This window comes from Lemur catta, chromosome 11, assembly GCF_020740605.2.
Source record: "Lemur catta isolate mLemCat1 chromosome 11, mLemCat1.pri, whole genome shotgun sequence".
Classification (NCBI taxonomy): domain Eukaryota; kingdom Metazoa; phylum Chordata; class Mammalia; order Primates; family Lemuridae; genus Lemur; species Lemur catta.
The window spans coordinates 37179671-37194793 of record NC_059138.1 but is presented as its reverse complement, the minus strand read 5'-3'; the positions used below and the strand labels follow the sequence as shown (position 1 = coordinate 37194793).

Below are 15123 nucleotides of genomic sequence, written 5' to 3'. Positions count from 1 at the left end.
TAAATTTCTGGTTAGTTTGCTGGTCTGTTTGCTGTAGCCAAGACTACATCCTCCGGCTATCTGAGCTTTTGGTCTACCAGCTTGCCTCTCACTCAGGTGGTTGTAACCAACAGTGCTGCCAGGCAGGGGTTTTTTTGGTGCTTTTCTTGTGTTTTCTCAATCAAGTTCTCTTCTTGCAACAAAGCTGGTGGAACTACCATGCTGACCAAGCTGGGGGTGAGGAATAGCAGCCTTGGGCAGGAACGCCATAGGCTTCTGCTGTTCTAACTCAAAATCAGTAGTTTTTCATCAAGAAATGCCTTTGGTTGATTTCTGGAGCCCTGATTTAAAATTTTTTTTTTTTTTTTTACAGTTTTGTCTAGTTTCTCATTGCATTTTAGAGTGAGGCTTTACCATGCTGTTGTACTGTAACTCTAAAGATGATTTTTAAGTACTCAAGGTATAGAGGAAGCCATATTATTACATGATTGAGGTAGACATTGGTTGAATATTCTTTTTTATGTGAATGTTTTTATTTTTATTATAAATAGAGTTCTCGGTTTTACTGTAGTATCGTTAATATTTTTCATAACTATTTTCTAAAAAACTTTATTACCTTGATTTTGCTAATTGCAGAAGCTGTATGTTTTTAAGAAGCATTAAATTTGAAAAGTATTTTTGCAAAGGGATTAGATATATTTGAAAGAAAGACTGATTATTAGCAAGAAAGCTTTTTTATGTTTAATCCCTTTTTATATTTGAGATATGAATGTTTCAGGAAATTTTGCAATTATCTCTTTTTTGAGATATGAATGTTTAAAGGAGTTCTACAGTCCTCTGCTTAAAACATTCTTTTTTCTGATTATAAACATAGTACATTCTTGATGAAAATGAGGAAAACCTAAGAAGGTACAAATAGGAAAATAAGAATCATCATAATCATACTATTAATACCAAGGAATAATTACCATATAAACTTTGATGTCTACCCTACCAGACTTTTTCATGCATATTTTCTGTGAGGTCAAACCACATATCTATCTTGAAACTGACATTAAAAAAAACTAATGAAATTTGGTGAACATTTTCCTTTAGATATTCCTATAAAACATAATTTTAAGTGGCTTCCCATAGATGTCAGTAGTATGTGTGCATATTTATTTTAATTTATTGTTTGCTTATTGTTGGCAATTTAAATGTATTCTCTTTTTTACCTATCATTTCTTCAGATCACATTACTTGAAGAGTACTTGCTGAATTGGGCATGAACATTTTCAAAGCTTTTAATAATATTTCCAAACTGACCCCTCCATTCCCATTCCCAGCCCCAATTTAGGGTTTTACCCACAGTCCATGAGTGCATTCTAACTATGCATCCCTTCTAATACTAGTTTTTATTAAAAAACAAATAACTTTGCTAGTTTATTAGACTTACATATTTAATTACTATTTTAGTTTATTGTATTTCTGTGTCTCTTATTTTGTTATTGTCTTTATATCATATTATTTTTTAATTAAAACATTTATTTAAATTTATTTGTCATTATCACCTCATGAATCTTGATCTGAAGAAATTACAGTTAAAAAAGAGAAGAAATCCAAATTCCTAACAATAAACAAACAATAAATTAAGATAAATATTCATAAATACTATCAGTATCTATGCAGCCATTTGAAAATTATGTTTTACAGGAATATCTAATGACATAGGAAAATGTTCACCAAATCTCATTAGGTTTTTTATTTTTATTTTTTTTGAAAGCATATTTTATTAATATAAGACAGGTGCATAGTTTAAACCCATACAAAATAATGTGTGAAACAAATCTGGTGAGTTCCCTTTTAAAAAATGGAAATGGAGCTTTTCTTTTCTTCAAGAAGAAAATCCTACTAGTTTATCTGTAAGGATTTATTTCTTTTGACTTTAAGTAATGAATAAGCCAGACTGAATTATATTTTCTTGTAAATATGCATTTTATATTATGAGTCTTTGGATATTGATTTGCATTGTTCTATCACAACTTGGTCATATTTAATAGTATCAAAATTCTTATTAGACTTCTGATAATCACATAGAGAGACTCGATTGAAATATGTTCCCCATGTGCTCATATTTGATAGTTTTATTACTAAATTTGGAAGCTAGGAATTGACTATTTTCCTATAATTCTGGCTATATTTAAGTCCAAACTTCCCATCCTAAAACCATCTGGTCAAATGATATTTGTTTGGAAAATTTATTAATAAAATTAGAAGAATCCATGTAGTGTTTCTGTTCCCATAATTTTCTGATATGTGCATGCTAGGCAGCATTAGTCTCAGAAACAGTAAATAAACAAAAATATTCAGAAGCTTGATGTAGCTCCAGCTCTGCTATATCTGAAGGGCAAAATTGTATTATGATAAATGTGGCTGTGTCATTCATTATCAGCTAGTACTTATATTTAGATTCCTTTAATGTGATTCAAGGTCTCAGACCAAAATAAGTGCCAAGAGATGATCACATTATCTGAACAATTAGAGCATTTGCACAAACTCTTGGGAAGCTATTTGTTGGCTTTTTAACCAAAGGATCAGAATTTCTTTTTTGATTTCTCCTTGGCTATTAAATTTCTTAAAATCCATAATATTCATCAACTGTAGTGCTCAGAAATCCTTATTAGACCATTTTCAGCAAAGTACAAACATTAATTTCCTTTACAGTACTGTCTTCTGGTACAGATTGATCCACTTACTGTCTGCTGCTTACTAGTTCTGGAGATGAGCACTGAGGAATTCTCATGATCAGTAACAAAAGCTTGTGGGCTTTAAAAAATTGATGGTTATCCAAACATATTCTCAGAATTGTTCTTCACGCTCTTTTTACTGTATCTGTAATCTTACTGTTAGTCACTTGTGAATTTTTACTCTTTCTCTTAAGAGCTCCAGCAGACTACTATTCCATTGTGAAAGGGAGAAATTTTCATATGGTGCTTCCTCGTTTCTCAGAATCCCATAGGCTACTCATGATATATGAACAGTAGAATTATTACAATATTGGAGCCTACCGTATTCTGGACTTCTCTTAGAAACATTCCATATTGATAGGATTCTTTCTATAAACCTATTGCATGCTATGTCCTTGTAATTGTGCCATGCTATAAATAAGTTAATTGTTTTAAAAAATGATATAGAGTACCCTAGAGGATAGAAAATGTATTTGGGATAGATCAGTACTTGAGTACACATACTAAGTAAAGTTTTTAACACTTTAGAATCCAAGTCTAGAATAAAAATTCACTTACACAATGCCTGTCGGTTCTGATATAAATTAGGGTTTTGTTTTTCCTTTGGAGGCAATTTTGAAGAAAAATTCACAATATTTTTTTAAACTGGATTAAAGAAGGTTTAGGCGTCTATAGCTTTAATAGTAGGAAAATAGCAAATGATGAACGAATTCTTATTTGTATGAAGCTCTCAATTGCTGCTCATTTGTGTATTTCAGCAGTACTCATCCCCATAGCATCCTGAACATGATGTGAGGTGTGAATGGTTCTTGATTCTGTAGTCACTTAAAAAAGAGTGGCATACATGTGAAGGAAAATTGTTTTTAGAAACATAAAAACATAAAAAAAATTAGTAAATTTTGGAGTTTTATTCTAAATACTTCTGTAAAAGTGCAACAAAAATAATGGCTTTTTAATGAATCAATTTACAGCAATTTAGTAAAATATTTAAAATCTCTAAAATGTTTATGAGACGGTAGAATGTTTTATAGTGGAAATAACAGGAAAAAACATTTCATAGAAATTTTTTATGATTGGTAATTATATGTCTGGGATGATTTAGAAACCTACCTGAATGATGGTTTAAAAAAGAATTTTATAGAGAAGTAGAAGGTGGTTTGCGAATGGCTGATTCTTAAAGCTCCATTGATAACCCTGGGGAGAGGCACAACATTCTAGTTTACATGCAAAGTATGTTTCAGTCATTTTACCGAGACAGTTTACATAGTTCAATATTTTGGCCAAAGTCCAAATATTTATACTAAAATTCTGCTGACATGAATTTAGCTAATTTGGAAATTAAATGTTCACTTAAGTACTATTTAATGAAGGGTACTAAAATTTCTGCAAGATAGGTAAAGGATATATTAAATATTTATGTTGCTCTTTTTGTAGCTGAAATGTAGTCTGTAATAGGTGAATTATAATAACTTGTAATATTCTGATGCAAGAGTAGTAAAATATTGTTAGTAATATATTAAATAACTAAATATTCAATTAATACTTGAAAGGCAGTTTAAAGGAAATTGTAATGATTCTGTTCAGAGTTTATGAGACAGAACCTATTTTTAAGTAAATTGTGAGGTTAATTTTAATCCGCCTCCCAGCCTGTGTGTATGTGTGTGTGTGTGTGTGTGTGTGTGTGTGTGAGTGTGAGTGAGAGAGAGAGAGAGAGAGAGAGAGAGAGAGAGAGAAACATTTTGGTTAGGGCCATCAGATGATTGCTTTGGTAGTCATCAGAGCTGTTCACAAAATTTTGTTTTTCCTGCCTTCTAAGGTCATGGTACTATTGTACTTTCCCATCTCCTTGAAGTTAGGAATGACCATGTCACTTGTCCAGTGAAATGTGATACGTATGCCTTCTTGGCAGAAGACACACGTATCACATCTAGGCAGAAGCTTTAGGAGCCAGTGAGCAGTTTGCCACTGCCTTAGGGACTGGTGACATTTCAAATTGTATAGCCTCTATCAGCTTGTAACCCACAGTAAGGACCATGTGGCACAGAGTACCTACTATCCTGAGATGGACATATTGTGTGAGTAAGAAATAAACTTACATTGTATTAAGTCTCTGAGATTTGGGAATGCTTGTTACTGTTGTGTGAGCCAGTCTAACCTGACGTATGCAGTATATATAAAGGTAAGGAAGAAGATAATACATTTCTCATCAAAGAAAGTAACTATTTATTTTCTCAACCATTTCTGTTAACATTTACTGTGAGTTAGTCACTGTTCAGATGCTAGGAATACAGCAGGAACAAAATAATCTTTTCTCAAAACTTCATCCCACTCTATATAAACTATTTAGGGGGTCTCCTTTACTATAAAGCCGCCTTCTACCCTCTAAGCAGCTAGTTGCTACTTTCTCTTCTCTGTTCCTATAGCATTTTGTACATAGCTACATTGTGGGACTGATATCGGTCATTCTATTTTTGTCTTGCTTTCTAAACGAAACAGTTCTATAAATGCTTTATATGTAGTACATATAATATTTAAAATATAAAATATACAGACAAAGCAGGTTATACATCATATAAAATGTATACTAACAGAAGAATATACACACACACCCATTTGCGTCATCCCTCACATTTCAAAAAGTATTTTTTGAATGAATAAATAAGGCTTTCTGTGTGGTCTTTTGCTTGAATGTAATTTGGGATCAAACTGTGAACTTCTATATTTGGGACATGTTCTCCAAATGCCTTTGCTCTGTGAATTCAAATTCAAGATCATTACTAATGGATGAGAACAGGTCTATACCAAATTACCTGGGCAGAAATGCAAATGAATGGGAGAGGGGGGAAGCCTATTAACTTGTCTCTGTGCCTCTTCCCTTTACTTAGCTATAACTGTTAGGTCCTTATATACCAGTGTTTCTCAATGTTTTTTTCACTATTGCCCACCCACCCTGAGTCTTTTTAAACTTTTCCTCCCATTTGCCCCCAATGAGATTTTACTACCATAGTTATACTGTGTATGTAGTGAATGTATATCTCTGCTTTTGACAAAAAACAAAAAAGAATAAGGTTTTTTGCCCCCTAAGAACCAATTTTCTTGGTTGCGAATGGATGCCTTAAACTAATGTTCGTAAAAGATAAATTTTTTCCCTTTGTGGGAGGCCTTTCCACTTCAATAAGCTAAGTTTAACTATATTGAGTCAGAACTCTGTTGTCTGATACACCTGTGCTTTTATAATAGCTTTATTTTAGGCTGATTATTATTTAAATAAGTATGCTAAAATCTTAGTGTATTGAGAACATTGGCAAATTAACTTTTACATATTTTATAGAAGTCAGTCTTTCTAGATTGAAGGTCTCTAAACTGCACAGTTCCATACAGCCTATGTTTATTTGCCTTTTATTCCTTCCGTGAGTATTTATTGAGGTATACTGTGGGCAAGACTCTGTCAGAGCCAAGGACCCAAGTCATGGAGTTCAGCCTGGTTCCTTTATTCATTAGCCAGGATGATAATATGGATTGTGTATACTTGTCTAGTGCAGAGGTATTTTAACTATACTGATTTTTAAACATTAGCAACAAATTGTAGGAGGCTCTTGGTGAAAAACCCTGGGAGTTGGTATAACCCCTTGTCTACCACACTGTATATATAGTGCATGAAAAGATCGAAGGCCAGGTGCCACAGAATGCAAAGTCGATATAGTTCTTATTTTCCTGTTCTGTCATGTAGTCTGTGACAGTTGTCCGGCTACACCAGTGTACATTACTCTGTCTGCACGGTGGGAATCTGCTTACGTTCTTGGACCATCCTTGACAACCAGTATAGTATCCAAATACATATATAGGCACACCAAAAGAGGGAAACCTTAATACAGGGTTTACTTAAAGAATAAGGCTCTGCCCCTCACCACTATCTAATTGCTAAAAATGAAGTATATAGTTTCAAGCTACATTTCAGATTTTCCAGGAGGTATGGGGCAAATTCATGTCAGAAAGAATATGGGGCAGTACAAGTTATCTGGAGGCTTTGGTTTGAGTGGCCATCCAGGCATAGAGCCTTTCATTCATTTGTTATACAAATATTTACTGAGCTCCTACTCTTTGTGCAAGGCCTTTTGGTGAATAAGACAGAAGGCTCTCATTTTCACTCATCCTCTCTGTCCTCATTTCTTGGACAAATAGTGTAGGATATTCTAACACAGAGCAATTTTTCATTCATTCATTCATTCATTCATTCAATATGCATTTGTTTGAGAGTTTGTAATATTGATACACTATGGTGAGGTATTAAAAAGAGATACTGTCTCTGCCCTCAAGATCTTGCAAGCTTATTTGTTCATCATTCATTCATTCATTCAAAAAAATGTGCATCGAGCTAGGCAATATGCCAGGTCAATGCTAGGGAAATGTAGACATGAACAAGAGTGCACAGTCAGTCCCTGGAGGGTTACAAGCCCCAGCCTGGAGAGGCAAGCAGATCATAACATCTTTGGAAGCGTTACAATGTGCTAAGTGATAATAATGAGTTCTTCCCACTGTAGTGGGAGAGTTACTGGGAGAGTGCAAAGGATGAGCACAGAAACAGAGTTTCCTGAATTAGTTCTGTGTAGGTGAGAGGTCCAGATGTGACTCTTGATCTGACTTTTAAGTTGGGGCTGGAGAGAAGGATGGCTTGGAAAGGAGAATGTGGAGGGAATTCCAGCTAGAGGAAATGGTTTAAGCCGTGATGAGGATCTGTAAGGCACTGTGATAGCTTTACAAAATTGCAAGTGTTTTATTTTGATTTGACTATAGGAGGTCATGGTGGATGAATTCTAACCTAGTGAAACGATCGCACCATAAATGCCAAGAACTAAATCCTTGTAATATTGACACAATAAATAGTTCAACAAAACAGTCCAGAAACAAACAAACATACTATGTAATAAAGTGTGTACTACAACTCAAAAGTGTTAAGTAATAAATAATACTAGGGTAACTGATGAGCTATTTGGAAAAATAATAGATTCTTAACACCATATGACTTTTAGTCAGGGTTAGGGACAAACAATTTAGAAATTAGAGAATTACGTTTGCATTCTGTGAATTAAAATTTAAGATCAACACTAATGGGTCAGAGGAGATATAGATACAACGAGTTACCTTAAAGAAACAAGTATCTGCCCTACTAATCACCTCATTGAATGTGTTAATCCGATAAACAGGGCCAACTTCATGGGCCCCTACTCACCAGGGCCTTGAGTTTGGTTTAATGTTCTTGTGTTATTGCCCTCTGGAAAGTCTTAATTTTTGAACTTGGGGTCAACGTGTTTTCTTCTTGCATCAAGCCTTACAGATGAAGCAGCAGTCCTGCCTATGAGGTTGATCATCCGTGGGGACGGGGGAGTTACAGAGCCAGGCATTAGAAGTAGATGTCCCCATGCCCTCAGGAGGGTTGCAGCCAATCGAATTCAGCTACTCCAGCCACATTAGCAGGACCATCTGTATTGTGTATGCAGATGCCTCAGGCTGTCTAGCCTGTTGCTATTAAACATTCCATTTATTTGACAGTCTTTCTTCCTTCCCTTTTCCTGCTCATCAGACAACACTTTAATTGTGATTTGGCTGCTTCTGTGGTTTTCCTGCAGGGAGCGGTCTGGCTGGTCATGCTGACACTGTCCTTCATGCAGGAAGTTGGTTACTACGTTGACATTCTGGTTATGTGCTTCAGTGAAGTTCTTTAATATGAGCCTGCCCCTGCGAGATTGGTCTGCTTCTGTTAGATTTCTGAGACACAGTCCAGGAATTGTGCTGGTGAATTCACTATGGTAGTCAAGTGTAGAACAGGGGTTAAAAGTGAGGGCTCTGGAGTTGAGACAGACGATCCAGGGATCAGTTGTGGGTCCTGTCACTTACTACAATGTGTGATCTTGGCCTCCCTCTGTCCTTTCATCTGTCAAATGATGACATTAACATCTACCTTAGGGTGGTGGTGAGACTGAATGAGATAATATACCCTATATCAGGGTTTCTCAGCTTCAATACTATTGACAGTTTGGGCCAGATAATTCTTTGTTCAGGATAGCAGCAGGGATGGGTTGGGGTCTCCCTGTGCATTGTGGGATGTTTAGCACCATCCCTGACCTATAGCCACTACATGCCAGAAGCTTCTCCCAAACACCCACAGTTGTGACAATTGAAATGCCTCCAGACATTGCCAAGTGTTTTCTGTGGATTGAAGAATTGGACCTGGTTAGGAACCACTGGTCTAGGTAGGTGTGTAGAACAGTGCCTGGAGAAAAGAATCATAGGTTTTGCAAAAATAATGATAATAGTGGTACAAATGATGATAATTTCTGAGGCCCCTGGGAAGGCATTTGTCAGCCTTTCATTTATCCTTTGTTCTTTATATTTTTATATCTGTGCCAGAATAAACTCCATATGGGTTAAAGAATAAATGTAAAAAGATCTACCTTTAAAAAACGTGAAAGAAAAGAGGAGTAACAAATCTACTTTAGATTTGCAAATAAGGAAAAGGTTTCCAAGCTCAAAAGCAGTAGTACTTTTGTGATGTTTAACATCAGGTTTAAATCACATTGGAGGATTTTCTTCCATATAGATGTCACTACATTAAAAATAAACATGCATAATCTGTAAAAACTTTGTAGTTATTATTAAAAAGCAGTTTGGATAAAATGTGAGTAGTATGACAGATAAAATGGTATCAAGAAATTGGCATAAGCCAAAAAGAAACCCAAGTATTTTCTATAGGTAAGGACAGAGGAAGAAATATACTCAGCCTATAAACATTTGAAAAGTGTCCAAATTTAAATAATTTAAAAAAATTTCAATGCTTCATTTAAATTGGCAAAGATTTTAAGCAGTAATATCCAATTCTTTTGAACAATTAGAGGAGCCTTTTTACATATTCTTTGTAGGACAATGGATGAAAATAACCCTTCTGAAAAGAAATGTGGTAATAAATACGCCCTAAAAATTATCATACCTTTTAGCCTCCCAAAATAACATTTGGGAATAATACCTACAGCATAATCTGAAATGTAGAGAAATATTTATGCATGAAGATGTTTATTGCAAAGTTGTTGTAACAAAAGCCAGCTAAACGTTCGGCATTAGGGAAGGTAGTTAATTATAACATATGATAACCTGCAGTCCTCAAAACAATATTTACAAAATGTTTCTAATGACATGAGACATTCTTACACTGTTAAATGAAAAAAAAACAGGTTTTTATATTGCATATGCAAAACATGCAATATAAAAAAGACTGGAATGGAATATGCAAAATGTTAATAGTATTTGTTTCTGGAAGATTAGATTATGGATAATTTGGGAAAGTTAGTCATAACTATATGATTAAATGGATCATTTCATTGCAGACTTAGACTGTTTTTGTTTCTGTTCTTTTAGGTAATGTTTATTTTTTTAATGCATTTCTATGCTTAGAAATGAAGAAAAAGGGGTTTGAGCTATGTTTCTCTGAGTAGGAGAAAGCAAAAAAGAAATTGTCAACGTCTTAAAATATAGCTTTATTTTTAAAGAAATTCCTTATACATGACAATATGAAACCAGTTTTGAGGGGTAGACTGCCCTGGATGAGGTTAATTAATGTTTTTTTATACCATGGTACTCTTTTTGTTCATTCATTTTTAAAGATGTATTTATTGTAGCATGGCTTTTGATGAAAGAATCTTTAAAATGTCCATTTTTATATTTATAGTATGTGCGGAAGCTTATAATCCTGATGAAGAAGAAGATGATGCAGAGTCCAGGGTATGTAAATTAATGAATGAATTTCAAATTGATACTCTTGTCATATGTAAGGAAAATAATAATAGAAATGATCTTAACAGGCTTATGGGTTAACAGGAGACATAATGGAATTATTTTGACTGATTCTTTTTCTGGTCTCATCTCTGATAGCCTACTTCTCCTTCAAGTTCTGTAGAATTATTTTTATCCAAAGAGTATCTCTTTGGATAAAAAGAGAGATGAACATATATGCTCACTGCAGTTTTGATTTTATTTCTTTTGCAAAATATATCCTGATCGTGAAAAATGTTTTCAGCCATCTTTCTCATGGTGATAATGTTATTTTTTGTAGTGTTTCTAGTAAAGGAAGGTAGTAGGAAAGACCTTCTGCTCCTATTAATTTATAACAACAGAAGTTTACTCTGAAACAAACAAATCACAGTAAAATCACACCCAACATGTCAATACAGCAGTTATTTATTTAATTTTTAAATCTATGTGTCTTGATAGTTTGCTCAGCAGCTGGCTTCTTAGAGGCCCTAATGTTTCTGTAAGAATTCAACCAGTCTGGTTTGAAGCAGGTTTTAAGCTATGTCCTTTAGCTTGGTTCTCCTATTATTTATTTACTCAGTAAAAAGTAAACTAAATAAGAGATTACTGTTCCTGGAAATGGAAAGTAAGAACCTACGTTTTTTTGAGTATATACTTTGTAAAAGTCCCTCTTGTATCTTTAGCCTTAAAAAGTATAAACAAAAACCTATTTCTGTGGCTGGGCACAGTGGCTCATGCCTGTAATCCTAGCACTCTGGGAAGCTGAGGCAGGAGGATGCCTTGAGATCAGGAGTTAGAGACCAGCCTGAGCAAGAGTGAAACTGGGTCTCTACAAAAAATAGAAAAATTACCCGGGCGTGGTGGCACGTCTGTAGTCCCAGCTACTTGGGAGGCTGAGGTGGGAGGATCCCTTGAACCTAGGAGTTTGAAGTTGCAGTGAGCCACAGTGATGCCACTGCACTCTACCTGGGGTGACAGAGGGGGAGGGCCTGTTTCAAAACAAACAGACACCCAAACCAAAACAAAAAACAAAACCTATTTCTGTAGCTCTGAAAAATACTTCAATAAGATTGAGTTTTAATATGGAAAAGCAAATACCATGTCTCTAAATCATTATATCGTTGAGCTCCCTGAAATATATGTGAAATCAAGTGGTAGGAGACTGACAGCCCAAGGATCCTGAAGCCGCTTCTTACTCCTGGACCCGTGGGGATTCCCAGCAGCAGGGTCACGGGAGCTCGTTTCTCACTACCAGAACATAAATTACTTTGATGAAGCTCATAAATTCTAGCCTAGAAATTACATTGCCTTAGGATCAAGGTATTTTTACTAATCTGTGACGTGCTGTCACCACTCTGTATAGTCCGAAAAACTAGCCCTTGCCTATCGTGTGTTTTATTTATGTGTCTAGCAGAAACAGTAGTAGGTGACATTGTAGATTACACTCATTCTTTATATTTGCGTATAAATGGATATGATAAAATTTGGTAATTGAGATAAGTTTGATGAGCTGGTTTAAATTAATAAAAATCTAAATTAAAGAACATGTAACAGTACAGTTTAAAAATAAATATGTAGTATCTCATTGACTTAAAAACTGTTAGACCTTGAGAGGAATTTTAGCTACCGTGTAATCCATGAGATAGGTCAAGTGTTTTCGCTGGCTCACTCCAACTAATTTCTAACAGTTTTGTTGAGGAGGCTGTACCAGGTGAGATTCATTTAGCTGCATAAAAGAACCTAATCACATTGAGATAAACATAAAAAAGAAAATACTGGAAAGGAATTATTGGACAAATGCTTGGAGATCTCACAGAATTCCAGACAGAGTTCAAAGACCAAGCTGTAGCCAGCAGGCAGGAGCCAACCCACCTCTGGGGTCCTTCAAGAGCAAGGGTGCGAGACTTAGAGTACTGTCTTTGAGAGGAACTCAGCTGCCAATCTCTTTATTGCTATGTCTTTCATTTTAAAATTCCAGTTTCCCAGGAGGCCCAACTTTGGCCAGGGTAGGGGCAGGGTTAAAAAGTCCAGATTTGGCTACTTGGGAACCACTTCTATAAGCAAGGGCAGTTCCTAGAGAAGGAGGAATCTTTGTGGGTTGGGTATTACTGCAGAGTTGTCCCTTGTAACACCTTTTAAAGTTATTTTTTAATAGTTTTTTGTAATTGATGTGTTAATTGTATATTAATGATTATAATAAAGTGCCTTTAGGTTCTTAATTACCTTGAATATTCTCCCCTCTAAATATATTACTAAAAACTATACTTTTTTTGCCTTAGAAACTATAAGGCAGACTGCACCATAGCCCTTGGCAATGATTATTACAGATTGCAAAATTAATTAGATGTAGATAGATATTGGAAAATATCCATGAGAAAAATGTATGCTGTATTTTGATAAAGTAACATTTCTTTTGGACATTTTGTATTTTTTCTGGGACTCTATATATATCACCAACTTTCAAAATCTCTAGTATAAATAGGTATTTATGCTCTGATATGGATTCAAATAAAATTTAAATCCTTAAGACTCATTTTGGAAAATAACAAATTGGATTTTAGTTGGCATACCTTTAGTCAATGAAAATTTAAAGGTTGTATACATCTAGCATGTAGAAATTGGTAGAAAAGAGCTGATACATTTAAGAGTGGAGTATTTCTTTGTTTAGTTACTCCACAGAATTACTTTGGAGTGCCTTCTGCATAACTGGCCTGGTGCTAGTTACACAGTGGCGAGCAAAATGGACAAGTCTCTGCCCTTAGAGCTTAGCGGTAGACCAGACGCAGACACTAGGCAAGTAAATTAATGGCTAATTACAAAATATGAAGTACTAAAGGGACAGTGAAACAGAGTGTAGAAATTAAAACAAAACACAGACTCCAAAACGAGAAGGGGCTCTAGTTCTATAGAGGGATTGGAGAAGGCCTCCTTGAGGTGAAAGTCTTCCGGAAGCCCGTAGTTTGGGCTTGGCCTGAGCCCACTGGAGGGAGGGCCTTTGAGGTTCTCTGTGAAGACAGGTCCAGACAGGTCGGGTTGGGCTGAGTGGCTGAAGGGAGTGGAGAAGGAGGGAATGGGGATTTAATTCTCAGCAAACGTGATAGTGTCCATTGAGTGTTTAAGCTGGAGGATGGGTGTTCTGATTTAACTTTTTAAAAGATTACTGTCAATTCTGTGTGCAGATTCTTTTGCTTAACGGAACAGATATACAGTGTTCTTTAAAGAAAATGTCTAAGTAAACCTTATTAATTGGTTCTCTAATTTTTTTTAATTGAAAGGCAGCAGAAGTTTCAAGTAGGAGTTGGCAAACTTTTTCTGTAAATGTTTTTTGTTTTTTTTTTTTAAACCGAAAAATGCATTAATTTCAGAGGGTAAATATTTTGGGCTTTGAGGGGTCCATAGGGTCCCATTTGCAACTGCTCAGCTCTGCTGTTGTAGCTTAAAAGTAGCCATAGATAGTATATAAATGAAAGAATACATCTGTATTCCACTAAAACTTTATTTATAGACACTTGGAATTTGAATTTTATATAATTTTCATATATCAGGAACTACCATCCTTTGTTTGATTTATTTTCCCCTCTAGTCATTAAAAAATGTAAAACCATTCTTAGTCTAGAGGCCTTACAAAAAGGTATTTACCAATCCCTGGTTTAAAGTATAGACTCTGCAGCCGGCCTGCGTGGGATGAGCCCTGGCTCTGCAGCTGATAGACTGGGGGATATTGGAGAAATTAGCTGGGCAAGTTCATTTTCTTAACTCTAAAATGGTACCTGCTTCATGGCTTCTGTTACTAGGATAAAATGAGTTAATATTTGTAAAACCCTTAAAATAGTACCTGGCACATATTTATGCAATTTATGCTACACAGATATGCACATATTATTGCTACCTAAATGTTTGTTTAACAAGTAAGATTTTTATCCTGAAATCAGAAATGTTTTAATAAAAACCAAAGTGGCCTCTAATATAATGAAAGTCACACTTTGGGTATATTGCTGAGGCCTCAGTGACCCAGAGGCAGATCTCTTACAGAGGATCATGCCAAACCCAGCAGGGAGAGAGGAGTCCTGAAAAGTGGGACAGCATCTTCTGAACAGGTGGTTACAACATTGGAGTTGTTTTCCAGAAGGAAGAGTGGGATTTTAACGGAGATCAATAATAGATAAGGGGCCTCTGCTTCCTGCGGAGTGACAGCAGGAGAGGGAGACAGGAAACGGGAGCAGAGCAGTGGACAATTGCCTTGGCAGCAGGATTGGGACCCAGAGACAATTTAGAAGTGTTAATTGATAGGAACAGAAGTAGCAGGAAAGAGAGAGAGGAGCAAACAGCGGGGCTCCTGTGTGAAGGCTTCTTAGAGATTGGGTCAGGGAGAAAGACTTAAATTAGCAATAAGAACAAAGGAGGCTCATGATGCTGATGTCTCCCCAGCCTTATCTCTCTGAGAACAGAGCTACTCTGCAGGCAGGTGTTTACGGTTGCCTCAGTTTGAAGCTCTAGATGGATTTTGTGAAATGAGAAATGATTTTTTTTTGTTTTGTTTTATTGTGTTAGCCTTCCTCATCTGAAGAGGAAGAAGTGATTTTTTGGTTGGTGTGATTTAGCTAATATCTAAATT

General features: G+C 35.5%; 1 protein-coding gene across 1 annotated transcript in view; it reads left to right on the top strand.

The window, feature by feature from the left end:
- Window positions 1-15123, top strand: part of PRKAR2B (protein kinase cAMP-dependent type II regulatory subunit beta) — an 86798-nt gene that overhangs the window by 41715 nt on the left and 29960 nt on the right. The window contains exon 3 of the mRNA XM_045565455.1: window positions 10426-10478. Within this exon, the coding sequence (XP_045421411.1) occupies window positions 10426-10478 (53 nt within the window). The remainder of the gene's footprint in view (window positions 1-10425; window positions 10479-15123) is intronic.